This window comes from Pelobates fuscus, chromosome 1 (assembly GCF_036172605.1).
Source record: "Pelobates fuscus isolate aPelFus1 chromosome 1, aPelFus1.pri, whole genome shotgun sequence".
Taxonomy (NCBI): Eukaryota; Metazoa; Chordata; class Amphibia; order Anura; family Pelobatidae; genus Pelobates; species Pelobates fuscus.
Window position 1 is genome coordinate 85172807 of NC_086317.1, and position 17766 is coordinate 85190572.

A 17766-nucleotide genomic window follows, 5' to 3' on the forward strand; every position below is an offset into this window, starting at 1 on the left:
AGATCAAGAGCTTCAATGTTCTCAACCAATCACTGGTAGAGAGCAGGCAGTGATAGATCAAGAGCTTCAATGTTCTCAACCAATCACTGGTAGAGAGCAGGCAGTGATAGATCAAGAGCTTCAATGTTCTCAAGCAATCACTGGTAGAGAGCAGGCAGTGATAGATCAAGAGCTTCAATGTTCTCAACCAATCACTGGTAGAGAGCAGGCAGTGATAGATCAAGAGCTTCAATGTTCTCAAGCAATCACTGGTAGAGAGCAGGCAGTGATAGATCAAGAGCTTCAATGTTCTCAACCAATCACTGGTAGAGACCAGGCAGTGATTGATTGAGAGCGTCAGATTCAGTATGATGTAAATTAACAATATTAGAGCACAGCCTTATTATACAAACTGTTTTACAATAATTTATCCAATACGAACAAGGTCGTAGACATTCCACTACCAATGGTGGAACACATTAATACAAACATCTACTGAAGTTTGCATTCAAGGGTCCACTTATACCAAAATTAGACATATACACATCAATTATAGATAACCATATATATTTATGGATGTAAATATCTACAACCTGCAGTGGCAAAATCTCAATACACAAGGTGTGTACATCAAGTATATGTGTTAAATATTGTCTGACGTCAATAAGTTACTCTTTCAAGAAAAAAAAAATACATGATGTTATATACATAGTTAAATTACCTTATTTAAATACTCCAAGTATTCAGATGTGCATTATATCAGAGAAGTTAGTAATTTAATAGATTGGGGATCACTAGCCTGTAATCCCCACATGATTCAGAACCTCAACTAGCTAAAAAGGTTACCCATGATTAAATATCCATCCTTATCCATAGAAACTCAATATGTTTGAGTAATTTTGTCCACAATAATTGTATATACCATGTTAATTATTCAGTAGCCCCAGCATGTTATTGTAGGTGTATCTAAAGAACGTATATTGCACATGTCTGATATTTTCTCTTTGTAAAATGTACTTATTTATATCAAATGGACACTACAGTGAGGGTTATTCCTTAGATAGCAAGAAGCTTTGAATTGCAAACTGAAATGCAAAATTCAGGCTAAAATAACAGATTCACCAAGTCAGCTTGGTGTTCAAGATTAGCTATTTTTGCTTAAAATTTGACTTTTACTTTGAATTCTTTTTTAAAATAAGCTGTGAGAGTTTTGTATACGGAGCAGTAAGGTAAACAATGAAAACTGCTTCTTGTTAAACACACTTTTGCACCATTGATGGATGAGCAGAATTCATAGCAATTTAAACATTCAAACCTTTACTCAAACCGCATCTATGGAAACAAAGTGTCCGGAGAACATTGAAAAGTTATATTCTGTATTTTAGAAAAATATAAAAATATTCATGCACATTCTTCGGATTCCCTTAAAAAGGAAGCAGATATACCTGGTCTATATATAATTTTTTTTATATAATGCAAATGACGACCATAAAATACAATTATTTATATTTTGAGTTATACTATGATCTCTTGATGTGTTTTATATAAGGATTAGTTACAAAAGTAACACTGCCCATCTATAATGTTTTTTTTTTCTGTGAGATGGGATGTGATGTGAGATACACGTAGTTCTTGACCAAACATATGGGTTTAGCATATTTTAAATACTACAGTCGCCTCATTTATAATAATCAAATAAGACTATAAAATGCATTTATGAGATTTTGCTGTAATTTAATCTCCTTAATAATCTGCCGAATTCACTCTGTAATTTGCATTGTATACTAGTCTGCAGTAAATAAATTCGTTGAGAACCAGTCAAAAGTGGGATTTTTTGACATAACGGCAGAGTAAGCTAGTTAGAGCATAAAATAGGACTATATCGCCTTTTCATCTAAGACTTGTGTTTTTACAGCTTTGGACAATCTATTGCTTGCTTTGTTGTATATTGATCAATTTATGTATTGTATATATATATATATATATATATATATATATATACATTTATTTTACAGATCCTGGCTGTGAAAGGAATCTCTTAAACTATAATAAACCGTAGTATATACACATCAAAATATTTATAATAAAAAAAAAAAAAAAAAAATACAACTTGTTAAATCTAATTTGTTCTAAATCTAATTTAATCTAAAATTCTATTTCAGACAAATAAAGTTTTCCAGTTACTTCTACCTTTTATTGCCCACTTTGTGTTGCACATTAATAAACAGGATTTACTTACTTTTCCATTCAATTAGTGCAGCCCAAAAATAATCTATCGATCCCGTGCACAGTTGTTTTACCTACAGGCTTTTAACAGAGATACCTAGGGCGACACAAAACTTGGTTGACCAAAAAATATGTTTGGTATAATTACCGGTGGAAAATTAGTCAACAATTGAGTGGTGTGTACATTATTGGATATTAAAGAGGGGAAGCCCAAAGAGGAAGAACCTATTAGATCTTTGGCTTGGATTTTCATATTTGGTCCAAGCTTAAATTCCATAAAATGGACTCTGTATGTGCAAAACGTTTTACACAATAGAAGAAAAGTAAAACGTAAGAGCTGCAAACATGGGTGTGCCCCAGTCATATGACAAGTTGGTTGAAAAAGAAGAAAAGAAAAAAAAAGGACTTCAATTAGTCCTTGGCCCATTATGCAAGCATGAAGTCAGCTGTTTATTAAAACTGCAGAGAAAGTTCGTAAAACAGTCAAATGTTACATTCGTTTTGTAACAATTCTTCTTCTGAAGGTATCCACTCCATTGCGTATGTTGTTCTTGCACGGGCTAAATAAAGGCTGGGATAACAGATTTAGGCTCAATCACAAAACGCCTACTAAGATGCATAATCTCTATGGGGAAAGGAAATGTTGTTGCTTCATGTGTTTTTATCTTTCGATGGTAGGCTCAGGGGCCTCCGCTATATGAATAATCTGCCTTATTGTGCATCACAAGCTTGTTGTCCACAAAGTAGAAACTGTCCGATTGTGTCTCATAGGGGTGTATGATCATTTCACGAACTGCAAAATTAAAAATAAAATTAGTAAATAAATAAAAACTTCGCTGAAGCAGGTGTTAAAATATATAAATACAAAAAACCTTGTCCTGACAAAGCATACTAAAATATGAACTCTTTGGTGAAGAAATGTTACACCTTGGCATAAATTTTGTAGTGTAAAGAGTGTAATTTTATGTGTCAGTTATGCACAATTCAAGGTGTTTTTTTTTAAAGCCACTAAAATATATATTTTTTAAAAAGAGCGTAATTCACACACGTCAAGGATGATTGATATTTCCCGGGGGAAATATGATTATTTTATTTAAAATTATAACTTTATGAATCATATATTGGATTTTCTGAAAAAAAGTGATTTTTAAAAAATGTGAAAAAAAATGTCCCACTATCACAACAAAGGGCTCTTAGCTATTCCTTTTCTCTTTTGACTTCAGAGTGTAAGCTAATAATATGAAAAGGACCATAGAGTACGGCAATGTACATTTTTGTAGTGAACAGTAACTTAAAGGGACTTAAAGGGACACTGCACAAAATGCAACTTTAATGTGTTTGATGGATTTTGACCTCATTAAAGGAGCACTAAAAACACTCCCACCATTAAATCTCTATTAAGTTGTCTGGCTGCAATGGCCCTTTAGTTTCAACCCAGCAATGTAGAAAGATCAATGTTGCCATTGCAACGTTAATTACGCCTCTAGTGACTGTCTTCCAGACAGCCATTAAAGGCGCTTTCCCTGTGAGAACCGAATCAGACTCAGTTCTCAATCAAATGTTGCTCCTCGGACATGTGCACTATCTTCCCAATGCCTGCCCATAGGGAAGAAAATCTTGATCTCAGCCAAGGAGGCCAAGGGCTGTTGGCAAAGTTGCTTTTCATTTTGCCAATGTCGAGGTACTCACTAAGATCCTCGGAGAGCTGTGGGAATTCATAGATATGTTCACATGTGTTTTTACTGCTCGGGATACAGAACCCAAACTCGAAATCAAAGCTTTTCAAGAGCTGATCACGAAAATAATGCCTCTCGATCATTCGGAAGTTATTAATAGGCTTATCACCAACTGTAAATTCAACCCTGGAAAAAAACGAAAACATCTATTACAGCGTCAAAAACAAAAATAAAACCTACATTTCGTTGTTAAGAACAATAAAAACCCAAAATATGAAACTAAAATGTAGTAATACTTTTGGTAATCTGGAAATGGGATATATAGGGGCACGGTAGCATGGATTCAAGAATGTGGACGGCAAAGGGGCTTTATGCATGTAGATAGGAACGTTATCAAAACAGGTCACTACAAGAGCACTGGAGTACTGGTGCAAATGTACTGCAAATTATGCAATGTAGATTAGAATATGTTCAAAGGCCAGTACAGCATTATTTTGTTGTATTCCTTAACATCAGAACACCAGAGGCATAAATCAGATACTTATCCCTAATCAGAGATGTTTTATCAGACCTGATAAACTACTAAGATTTAGGAGGCTAAAACTTGTGCCAATTCTTCAATTCTTTAAAAAAAAAAAAACATAGGCTTCTAGTAGTAACATTTTAGGAGCCATGCCTCACTGGCTCTCTCCCCGGCCTTTTAAACATTTGCCTCAGGTTTACACAGTGGTTAAATTAACTTACGTGGCTCCAACTTGGCGTAGTCGAAGAAAAGCTGGTGTAAATTGGTATCTAACAAATCGGCCAGCGTTCGGGTCCACGTCCTTTTTATCTCCCTGCTCACGTTCTAGAACAGAAGAAACCAATTTATTTTTTTACTCTCGTAAACGCTAAGCCCAACTGCAGCAGAAAGCAGCATAATTCATGGCAACTAAGGGGATGCACAAAAGATACAGCAGCCAAGTGGAACATCTATACCACTACCTAACTAGTCCATTTCTTACAAGGATACATGTTACCAACTAAGCTTTAAAAGGGAACCAACAGTAGTAGGGAGAGATAGCACTCTGCTTCCTCTGTAATAAGTAACCCAAATGGATAATATAGAAGAACTGTCCATTGGAATTATGCAAATGATAGGCATATGAGGGAAGAGATTATGAGTGGGGAACTCTTTGGTAACTTAAATATCAACGATTTGATATCTCCAGCTCCTCGATTAAACATCTCCTAGAATCACTGGAGTCCTTGCATACTGACCAGATTCAAATCCAAATTACATCCAGGGGCTCCCAACCATAAAAGGTGACTTACAAACACTTTTGGAAGTAATTTGCAAAATTATAGTCTTAGACATTTCTCTTATTAAAGAGGAACTCACTAGTGCCCCAGGTCAACTAGGTGCACAGAAGTATTTGGAGGACCAATGTTCTCAAGTTTTGCTTCTGCAGTGTTTCCATAAGAGCGTGGATTCTAGAATCGATACCATTGAGCACAAGATATAGATTAAAAATGTGTGCATCTATGGCTAAGTCAGTTGACAGAGGTTCCTTACCTTGTTAGGAGATTATGTTCTTCCTTCCTCACACGAACAAAACTCATCCAGTTTTAAAGTAAAATGGATATTTACCTTGTTCAAAAACGTTGTCACACTGTTTGCAAATACCAACTTACGTTGTTACTATTCATTGACTGTTGCCTTTTTGGGATGATACTTTGCGTACTAGATATGTTTTTGCAAAAAATTATGCAAAAACAAATACCACACATTTGTTTTAGATATTTGAATAAATATACATATTTAAATACATAAAGATGTGATATCTGTGATGTGGAATGTGAGCCAAAAGCCTGGATCATACATTTACTTCCCTCTCTCCAGACATGATAATGCTTCTAGAATCAAACTGTTCCCACTACAGAACAAGATAAATGGATTCTATCCCTTGAATACTTTTAAGTTATTTAGTAAATACCGTATATACTCGAGTATAAGCCGACCCGAATATAAGCCGAGGCCCCTAATTTTACCCAAAAAAACTGGGAAAACTTATTGACTCGAGTATAAGACTAGGGTGGGAAATGCAGCAGCTATTGGTAAATTTCTAAATAAAATTAGATCCTAAAAAAATTATATTAATTGAATATTTATTTACAGTGTGTGTATATAATGAATACAGTGTGTGTGTATGAGTGCAGTGTGTATATGAATGCAGTGTGTGTATGAGTGCAGTGTGTGTGCATAAATGCAGTGTGTATATAATGAATGCAGTGCAGTGTATGTGTATGAGTGCAGTGTGTGTATGAGTGCAGTGTGTGTATGAGTGCAGTGTGTATATGAATGCAGTGTGTGTATGGGTGGAGTGTGTGTGTAAATGCAGTGTGTGTATGAATGCAGTGTGTATATGAGTGCAGTGTGTGTGTATAAATGCAGTGTGTGTGTATGAATGCAGTGTGTATATAATGAATGCAGTGCAGTGTGTGTGTATGCAGTGTGTGTGTGTATGCAGTGTGTGTATGAGTGCAGTGTGTATGCAGTGTGTGCATGAGTGCAGTGTGTGTATATGAGTGCAGTGTGTGTGCATGAGTGCAGTGTGTATGAATGCAGTGTGTGTATGAGTGCAGTGTGTGTATGAGTGCAGTGTGTGTGTATGAGTGCAGTGTGTGTATATTAGTGCAGTGTGTGTGTGTGTGATGGAGAGCATTGGTGGGGGTGGGCATTTTTTTATTATTATTTAATTATTATTATTTTAATATTATTAATTTTTTTTATTATTATTATTATTTTATTATTAATAAAAAAAAATTTCGTCCCCCCTCCCTGCTTGTTAGCTGGCCAGAGAGGGGGGCTCTCACTCCCTGGTGGTCCAGTGGATGGGCTGTAGGAGGGGGGCTGGCAGAGAGCTCTTACTTACCTTCACAGCAGCTCCTGTCAGCTCCCTTCTCTCTCCTCCGGTCCGTGCAGCTCCCTCTGCAAGTCTCGTGGCCGCGCGGAGCAACGCTCTGACCCCGCGGCTCTCGCGAGACTTGCAGAGGGAGCTGACCTGGGAGCTGCACGGACCGGAGGAGAGAGAAGGGAGCTGACAGGAGCTGCAGGAAAGGTAAGTTACAGCTTCCTGCCAGCCCCCGGTCCTTATCTGTATTATGGCAATGTAAATTGCCATAATACAGACAATTGACTCTAGTATAAGACGAGTGGGGGTTTTTCAGCACAAAAAATGTGCTGAAAAACTCGTCTTATACTCGAGTATATACGGTATGTTTCACAGACTATATATTTTCTAAAATACCATTTGCCATATCAAAAACAGACTTTCAACACAGTAATTCAGCAGAAAAATATTTCTATCTAACATTTTGAGAATTCAATGCAGTGAAATGAAAAGAAGCACTTACAGCATCAATCTCACCTCCCGGTGCATTGGGATGAGGTAAATTAGCCTCCTACATTACTGCATGGGATCAATGTATTTTTTTGTGTAAAAGCCCCGTAAAATGGGGCGGAGTCTGACTGCCAAGCAGCACAGACGTGTGGGGAAAGAGCTCCCGCCGGGCGGACAGAAATAAAGCCATTACAGGCGGCCACACGGCTCCAAAACTCATCAGGGTGCGCCACCCGAGACGGGGGTGCACCACAGAATCGGAGGAACCCTTTCTGGAGCCTGTCGGTGCCTAAGGCCCGACACACGACTTGCGGCCTGTGGGAGTAAGTGCCGGGGAGAGGCGGACGCTCTCCTCGACGCCGGAACCCCCAAAATCAACCAAGATCTCCTACCCCTCCCCCCCCCCCCCTGGACCGGTGGGGGTCATCCCGGTCCCTGCCAGATAAGCGGACAAAGTTTGAGGCAGAGAAACGCAGCTAAACAGCCTACTGAGACACGAGTGTGTCAGAGCATGCCTAAAATGTCCACCCAGCGCGGGCCAAAGAAGGAGCACGCAGACAGCTACCCACACTCGCAACACCTGGAAGCCCTGGACCGACTTTGCTCAAGTCTCTACGCGATACTATGTGACAGGGGAGTGTTTTACCTTCGAGCGGCTCAGATGGTGTCCTCATGGATCCGTCCGGAGACCCGCCGATGCCACTACGGAGTTCCACTGCGGGCCTTCGGGGTGGACAAGCGGCCCAAAAAGTACCGTCAACAACGGCGGCGGGTGAAGGTCCGGAGCAAACTGGGTGCATGCAACAACGCACATACAAATGAGAACGGGACAGCCAGGCAGCCACAAAGCCCCAGCAAAACACCTGAATACAGCACCTTAGACCAGCAAGCCTATACTCTGCAATCATGGTCTACAGCAACCTACCAAGCCACGGCACAGCTTAATGCCGAAAACGATCAAGCCAGAGAGGGACCCTTGCCCTCCCCAGTCGCAGAGACTGTCTATCCCAAGTGGCCCATGTGTGGGGTCGGCTGATCCAGGACTGGAACTGGTATTACCGTAAGGGGCATTGGCGGACACTCCAGTATAATTTGTTTATTTAGACGTGCTACCACCTTACACCTTATACCTCGCAGCCTAATGCCTGAGGCCACATCTATACACTAGGCGACAGCCGACACTAACGAGAGGCATAGCGCCTTTAACACCCACTACACTTGTTCACAGCTCGGCAATAGCTTGCAACCCAACATTATACTCATATGTGCATATCTACCCTGATAACACATTATTCACTGCATAGACAAGCCTGATCAAAACGATAAACATATATTTTAGCAGTTGCAGCATTGTTATGCTTAATGTACTTGTCTTACTTAAGATTCAATACTACCTATGTTTTAACTTGTTTTCACTTTAAATATAAAAACGTGCAAAAGCCTCTAAATACCCCATTGTCACAAATGTTACTGGTATAAGCGAGTGGACTGCCCTTGGGGTACCACAAGCATGTATGTGCAACCTAAATGCACAGAAAAATAAAGAATTAAAAAAAAAAAGCCCCGTAAAATATAACATTTTCACATAAATGCCTTTCATCAGTTCCCAGCCAGTGCTATTATTTAAAAAAATAAAATGTATGAGATTGTATTTTCTGTGCACTTCTATTGTGCCCCAGTAGGTGGCGCTACAGGAACATACAATGAAAGCTTCCATCGGTAACGTTATTTAATAGTAGTTTAAAGGACATATTTTCAGTCTACCGCATGTGCATGTCACCAATTGGTACACATCTGTTCTGAGTTGACAGTTTAAGGGAATATGATACACAATATGACAATTACATTAACATAGAAGTAGTTTGGGGTTATGGTACAAACCGTTTTAAAGAAGATACCAATGAAAAAAAAAAATATAAAATCATTCATCAATATAGAATCTACAAAACGTAATGTATTTGCAAACAATAAAAAACAAATGTCCTTTTATTAATGTGTCTTCAGTGAAATCAAAAGCAACGTAAACACGACTGTGGTCTTTGTCAAGCTTGTATGTGGATTGGTTAGAAGAGGAAATTCCCCCTTGTAACATGGTGATATTCAGGTGATATCCCCCCCTTGTAACATCCCTATGCAGGAAGGCACCAAACCTTTCAAAACGGTTTGGTGGCTGAGGAGCAAAGGAGGGTAAATATCATGTTATTCCCGCTCTGGCCAGAAATAACCCAAAAAGGTATTTACAATGATCACGAACACAGACTTCCTCCATTATAGATTCATATTGCATTCATACAGCGCAGCCCTTGCCCTCGCCAAACAGTCATACTTTTCCTCTCTCATTAGTTCATGCTCCCGCAATCCGAGACGTCTCTTTGATACCTTTAACTCTCTTCTCCGCCCTGCTGTGGCCACACCACCCAAACTGACATTACAGCCGATAGCTTTGCATGCTACTTTACGGACAAGATTGAACAGCTAAGGAAACAATTCTCCCCTCCTTGCTGTTCTCTTTCTCAAGCACACGTAAATCATGCCTTCCCTACCCTACAGACTTTCTCCCCGGCTACTGAACAAGAGGTGGCTGCGCTTCCTCTCACCCCACCACTTGCCCGCTCGATCCTGTCCCATCTCACCGCAACAGATCTCTCTCCTCTTGTCTTGTGCCTACCTTAACACATATCTTTAACTGCTCTCTCTTCTGGCACTGTTCCTGCTGACCTTAAACATGCCACTGTAGTACCCATCTTAAAAAAAAAATATCTCTTGACCCATCCTCCCCCTCTAACTATCGTCCCATATCCCTGCTCCCTCTCTCATCAAAGCTTTTGGAAAGACTTGTCTTTACCCGTGTGTCTCACTACCTCAATTCCAACTCTCTCCTTGACCCTCTTCAGTCTGGCTTCCGCCCTCTCCACTCTACTGAGACTGCTCTTATCAAAGTTACTAATGACTATATCGCAGCTAAATCCAAAGGTCACTACTCCATATTAATTCTCCTTGACCTCTCTACTGCCTTTGACACTGTTGATCATGCTCTCCTCCTTCAAACTCTTCAATCGCTCGGTCTCTGTGACTCTGTCCTCTCTTGGTTTTCCTCCTATCTCTCCCAACGCTCATTCAGTGTATCCTTTTCCAAGGATACCTCCCCTCGTCCTGTCTCGGTTGGAGTTCCCCAAGGCTCTGTCCTTGGTCCCCTTCTATTTTCTCTTTATACTGCCTCTCTTGGCAAACTTATTGCCTCTTTTGGATTCCACTACCACCTGTACGCTGATGACACTCAGATATACCTCTCCTTCCTGGACCTCTCCCCTGCCGTCCTGCAACGTGTCATTGCTTGCCTTTTTTCCATCTCTGACTGGATGTCCTCACGCTTTCTGAACCTTAATCTCTCTAAAACTGAACTCCTTGTCTTTCCTCCCCCTAATACTGATCCTCCTCTCTCGCTCTCCCTTCAAGTCAGTGATATGCACATAAATCCATCCTTGCAAGCATGCTGTCTTGACGTCATACTTGACTCTGGCCTCACCTTTGAGCCTCACATCCAGTTAGTTGCCAAATCCTGTAGATTCCAACGTAAAAACAGAGCCCGCATCCGCCCCTTTCTTACGCAAGATGCTACCAAGGAGCTTGTCCATGCTCTAGTAATTTCCCACATGGATTACTGTAACCCTCTCCAGATTGGTCTCCCCAAAAGCGGCATTGCCCCGCTACTGTCTGTAATGAATGCTGCAGCTAGACTGATTTTCCTCTCTAGTCGGCCCTCTCACACCTCACCCCTCTGCCAGTCCTTACATTTTCTCCCTGTATCCTATAGGAGTCAATTCAAAGTGCTAACCCATACATTTAAAGCAATGAACAATTCCAGCCCCTCTTATATCTCTTCACTGATCCATAGGTATGCCCCTCCTCGTTCCCTCCGCTCTGCCCATGACCACCTCCTGACCGCTGCTCGCACCCGTACGGCCAACTCGTGCTTGCAGGACCTCTCGCGGGCGGCTCCTCTCCTATGGAATAGCCTGCCTACCGTCATCAGACTCTCTCCTAGTCTTCAATCATTTCTGAAGGGCCTTAAAACCCATCTCTTCAGGAAAGCTTAAGGCCTCCCAGAGTAACCTCTACCTTACATACCTGTCTCTTGCTCTCTCCTATAGGGCAATGCTTTACTCTCTCCTCCAGCTCTGCTTCACTCCCACCCTATTTGATTGATATTTCCTGTCCTAACGTGTCTTATACCCCACCTCCTATAGACTGTAAGCTCGCTTGAGCAGGGTCCTCTTCAACCTATTGTTTCTGTAAGTTTTCTTGTTATCGTCCTATTTATAGGACTTTCTTCAAAGTTACGTTATGATTCAGTCAGTTGTCGATAATTCTACTCACCAGATGCGGGAGGTTTTGTGATTTCAAACAGCACAGTTCCGGATTCCATGTCGCGGATTTTAAACCTGGTAAAATCTATCTTGTAGATATTTTCTTCAGGTGTGCATAGGTAGTCTGCAAAATACAAAATTAAAGAAAGAGTAAAAAAAATATTTACAATTATTCATTTACATGTTAAAACATAACTACATATAAATGCAGTTTACAAAGTTAATTTCATTCAAAAAACATTCCAAGCACCATAAGCACTTGAGCACACTGTGCAGGCATACAGGCGACTTTCATCTGCACAATAAATATTGATAGCGTGAACAGTTAATAGTGCTTAGTCCAAATCTTTACCCACAAGGTTAAAAACATGAATACAACACCTGAACATCTTCAGTGAACAATAGATAACAGGTATTTAAAGAATACACATATATTCCAGAGACAATACAACACATAGTTGCCAGGTGCTACCTGTTAGAAGGGCCAGCACACACTGAGAGGCACAACCAAGTTGCTGGAAATATCTGCACATAATATGGGCTGGACCTGCCTATTCAAGATGGGAGATACCACAAAGGGTGTTGAGAAGGACAGAGCTAAGATCCGGTGGGATTTACAATTCCAGACAGACAGACAGACAAGCAAGTACTGGTCAACCAGTCAGACATTGTTGAGGTATACAAGTTATGGTAGAGTATGGGGGTGGAGAATGTGGCAATACGCAATGACCATAACATCAATAGTAAGGAACTGAAAAAGGAGCTAGAAAGGATGTGGAAAGGAAAGGCAGTAGAAGTCACAGTTATAAATTGAGCACTCAGGGCCGTAACCCCCAAGTTGGGAGAGTGGCTTTCTGTCCAGAAGAGTGCAGTTCTAGGAATAGCTAAGATACTATGCAGAACCCTCAGACTTCCAGGCCTATGTTAGACAATCAGAAAATGAGGACTACACAAGATACCACCCAGAGGGTTGAGAAAATCAATCTAGGCCTAGCACTTGTCTTGGTATAAATATTGTCTTTGTGAGACCCATCATTCAAACACTTATTATCCATGCCAGAAGAAAATATGGTATGATAATTTGATTACTATCCATCAGGGCACATTTGCAGAGGTTTTCAGGAATAATGATAGCTGAAGCTCATAAAGGTACACTAATTCTGAGGCTTTCCTCCAAGACTCAACCCCAAACAGTTAGCCGGCAGTCAATCTGTATCCATACATGTCTGTGCCATTAAAACCTTCCAGTAAGGTGGTAGCAGTGGCGTACTAAGGGGGGGGCGGTCCGCCCCGGGTGCCATCAGGCAGGGGGGTGCCACCAGGGCTGACCAGGCTTGCTATTCTGTGAGCTGTGTGGCTGCACCGGGTGCCATAGCAGCAGGGGCGCCGGGCAGCCGACACAGCTCACACGCAGGGGCTGGAAGCAGGAAACCTGCACGGAGATTTGGGGGCGGAGCTAAAACGGCCGTGGGGGCGGAGCCAAGCCGGATGCGGGGGCGGAGCTAAATGCAGCCTCATACTGCTGCACACAGAGAGAGGGGAAGCAGGAAGGAGTCCCTGCTTCCCCAACTACAGCACAGGAGGGACTGAATCCACTCCTCCTCCAGCCCAATCTTACTGTAAGTGAGAGAGTGTGTGCTGTGTGTAACTGTGATTGTGACTGTCTTTGACTGTGTGTGCTGTGTGTAACTGTGATTGTGACTGTCTGACTGTGTGTGCTGTGTGTAACTGTGATTGTGACTGTCTGACTGTGTGTGAGTGTGTAACTGTGATTGTGACTGTCTTTGACTGTGTGTGCTGTGTGTAACTGTGATTGTGACTGTCTTTGACTGTGTGTGCTGTGTGTAACTGTGATTGTGACTGTCTTTGACTGTGTGTGAGTGTGTAACTGTGATTGTGACTGTCTTTGACTGTGTGTGCTGTGTGTAACTGTGATTGTGACTGTCTTTGACTGTGTGTGCTGTGTGTAACTGTGATTGTGACTGTCTTTGACTGTGTGTGCTGTGTGTAACTGTGATTGTGACTGTCTTTGACTGTGTGTGAGTGTGTAACTGTGATTGTGACTGTCTTTGACTGTGTGTGAGTGTGTCATTGTGATTGTGACTGTCTTTTACTGTGTGTGAGTGTGTAAGTGTGATTGTGACTGTCTTTGACTGTGTGTGAGTGTGTAACTATGATTGTGACTAGGGATCGACCGATTATCGGTTTTACCGATATAATCGGGCGATATTCGTTATTTTCGGCAATATCGGTATCGGCCAATAAAGCTACCGATATTGCCGATAATACCTCCTAGGACCGCCAGGCTCATTACAAGCCCGGCGATCCTGGGGGGGCCGGCAGCAAGCGCTGACTTACCCTCCCAGCAGCTCCTGCAGCTCCATGTCTAAATCTCGCGAGACCCGCGGCTGCAGAGCGTTGCCACGGGTTACCATGGCAACGCTCCGCGCGGCACTAAGGGACGCGAGATTTACACTGGGGAGCTGGAGGAGCTGCTGGGAGGGTAAGTCAGCGCTTGCTGCCAGCCGCCCCACAGTACTTAACAAGCCACCAGACCACCAGGGAATACTATATCCCCCCTCCCTGGTAAGAAGCAGGTGGGGGGGAACTAAAAGAAACAAAAACAATGCAATTTAAATATTTAAAAAAATTATAATAAACATAAAAAATCCCCCCCTCCATTTTACACAAATTACATCACTACACAAACACACACACACACACACACACACTCACTGCATGACATACATACACACTACACAAACACACACACACTGCATTACATACATACACACTACACAAACACACACTCTGCATTCACTATACACACTCTGCATTCACTATATATATATATATATATATACATATATACACACACACTACACAAACACTCACTGCATTCACTATACACTCTGCATACACTATATATACACACTACACAAATACACACTGCATCCACTACACACACAGCTCCCCTGTCTAAATACACTTCATCCACTACATGTGGCATGTATATTTTGTGCATTTACCGTTAGAAAGAGTTTATTTTTTCAAAATGGTAAATGTACAGAATATCGGCAAGTTATCGGCTATCGGCATGAAAGTTCACAGCTTATCGGTATCGGTATCGGCTCTAAAAAATCAATCCCTAATTGTGACCGTCTTTGATTGTGTGTGTGTGACTGTCTGTGATTATGTTGTGTGTATGTGTGACTGTCTGCCTGTGTGATTGTCTGCCTCTGATTGTGTGTGTGACTGTCTGTGACTGTGTGTGTGTGTGTGTGCCACTGTGTGTGTGACTGTCTGACTGTGATTGTCTGTGTGACTGACTGTCTGCCTGTGATTGTGTGCGTGTGTGTGAGTGACTGTCTGTGACTGTGTGTGTGTGTGCGTGTGTGTGTGAGTGACTGTCTGTGACTGTGTGTGTATGTGTGTGAGTGACTGCCTGTGACTGTGTTGTGTGTATGTGTGACTGTCTGCCTGTGATTGTGGGTGTGACTGTCTGTGAATCTGTGTGTGTATGTGTGACTGTCTGCCTGTGTGATTGCCTGCGTGTTTGACTGTCTGCCTGTAACTGTGTGTGAGTGACTGTGTCTGACGGTCTTCGCCCTGCAGTGAGCCGGCAGCCAGGATATGATGCCATCGCTGCCTCGGCATCATTACAGGGCGTGCGATGGAACTGTGCAGAAAGAGCACAGAGATCCCAGCAGCAACCACTGACCACCAGGGACTGAGGATCCACTCCAGCCCTTCTAGAGCAAGGTAGGGAGGCAGGGTGGACCTCTTAATGATTAAATGTGTGTATGTATGTAATATTTGTGTGTGTGTATGTGATTGTGGGTCAGTGATTGTGTTTGTGTAAATCTGTGATTATGTGTGATTGTGTGTATCTCTGCGTATGTGTTTAGTAGATAGCTCCCTTATTTCCTGTCCTTAAATATTGCAATCCCACATAAGGATAACAAATAAGGGATTTATCTGCTAAACAACTGAAAATAAGAAAAGGGCATTTTTTTTTATCCTTTAGCTGTTTAGTAGATCATTCCCTGAATTAGTGTCCGTATGTGAGATTTCCATATTTAAAGATACTAAATGAGGGTGCTGTTTAGCAGATAGCACCTTATTTGGTGTCCTTAAATATGGCAATCCCACAAAGGATAGCAAATAGGAGTTATCTGCTAAGCAAAGATTGAAATTAAGAGGTGTCAGCCAGCCCACAACAAGAAATCTGGGTGGCTAATGTGAATAATATGCAAATGTGTAGTCAGATGCCAGCATGCAGAACACAGCATGCTGGCATCAGACAGCCAATGGCAGCATATTACCCCATCCCCTAGTGAGAAGTTTTACTGCTCCCCCTCCTGTTTTGACTGTGGTATCTTATGTGCCCCCCCCCCCCATATATATTGTTCCTAGAGTCGCCACGATGTCTGCATGTGTGTCAATGTGTATCTGTGTGTGACTGTGTTTGTGTGTATATGTATCTGCATGTGTGTATGTCCGTGTATGTGTATATGTGCAGACATCTAAAAATCTCGCCAACACTACACACAAATACACTCATGCATTTCAACGTCAACACTACATACACACCCCACCATTATATATAACCATACCACTGCATTCAAATACCACACAACACACAAATGCATGCTTGCATTCAAACGCCAACACTACATACAAACACACCGCTACATTCACTCACATATACTCCATACAAAAACATGCATACATTCAAACACACAAACACTGCTTAGTGCTAAATACATACATAGTATGTAGTGCTAAATACGTGCTAAATACATAAAAAGTGCTAAATACATGCTAAATACATAAAAAAAAAAAAAATTGGTTGTTTTTATATTTAAATTTGAGGGGGGGTGCCAAAAATAGGACCCGCCCCGGGTGCCAAATGCTCTAGGTACGCCCCTGGGTGGTAGTAAAGAGCCCAGTGTAGACCACTGAAGAGCAATTCAGAAGCTTTACCGTTCTGTAATAACTTGGCCAACAATTTAACTACTCCTATATCATACCCAGTCTAAATTAATGCCATGCCTACATTCCACAAAAACTCAATATATTTTTGGCATTTTAGCGTGTCTAGTCATTCACACTTAATGAAAATAAGACTAAAAATCAGACAACCAAAAATACTCTGAACTAAAATTGAAAAGTGGTGTTATAAATCAATAATAAATAGGGAAAATCTAATTTTTTAGTTGGAAAAACTAATGGTCCAAGTAATGAACAGATTTACTTTGAAACCAATTTCAGTTCACCAACAGCATTAAACTTTTATTTGTAGTTTATAGAGAGAAATAAGAACCCGAGTCATTATTAGGATTTATTTAATGAAACACAAAAACAAACTGGTAATACTGATATTGCCATGAAATATGATAACTACAGAGAAAGGTCCTTTAACACCTCAAAAAGGCTAGTCTGCTTGATTTAAAGGGCTCAGCTTTGTGGAGTTGGAAGGTTCTCCTCAGACCAAGAAAATGAGCAAACTCCCGACATGTTTAACCCCTTAAGGCACAAACTTCTGGAATAAAAGGGAATCATGACATGTCACACACGTCATGTGTCCTTAAGGGGTTAAACAGTCCATGAATATTATAGAGGTGTAGTGAATCCCAGTCCATACAACAGCCAACAAACACAGAGGTATCACACCTGGGTTGATAACCTTGAATACTGAGTATAATGTCATCACAAACCTTTCACTGAGAACAAGACAACAGTCCTCCTCTCCTACTCTGTGGAGTGGGGGAAATCCTTGATAAAACAGGATTCCATAGTTGGCAATATCAGCATTTGACTTGAGGAAAGTAAATAGATATCTTTGTCTTTTCACATCAAAATGTTGGTATGACCCAGTGAAGCACAAGTAAATAATTGTCATTAAAGTTACAGAAAAAAATATTTATCAACTGGTTGATTTCCAGTGAGCCTTGTGATCGTGACACATTTAGTTTTAGAGTACATTCTTCGTTTTCTTTGATTTAGGAACATTTTAAACAAAACACTGCATTTAAAGCAAGATCGATTTTACAGATAAATTTAGTTTACCATTGGCTTTTGTAGACTGACAATTTATCCCTGGCAAGTAGCAATTCACCTGCTGAGTCCTGG

The 17766-nt window shown here is 41.2% G+C and overlaps 1 protein-coding gene across 1 annotated transcript in view; it reads right to left on the reverse strand.

Moving 5' to 3' along the window:
* Window positions 1–257: 257 nt before the first annotated feature.
* UNC119 (unc-119 lipid binding chaperone) overlaps window positions 258–17766 on the reverse strand; it is an 89102-nt gene continuing 71593 nt past the window's right edge. The window contains exons 2-5 of the mRNA XM_063449960.1: window positions 11642–11755; window positions 4626–4728; window positions 3895–4067; window positions 258–2998 (exon numbers count right to left, since the gene is read on the reverse strand). Coding sequence (XP_063306030.1) covers window positions 2886–2998; window positions 3895–4067; window positions 4626–4728; window positions 11642–11755 — 503 coding nt within the window. The 3' untranslated portion in view covers window positions 258–2885. The remainder of the gene's footprint in view (window positions 2999–3894; window positions 4068–4625; window positions 4729–11641; window positions 11756–17766) is intronic.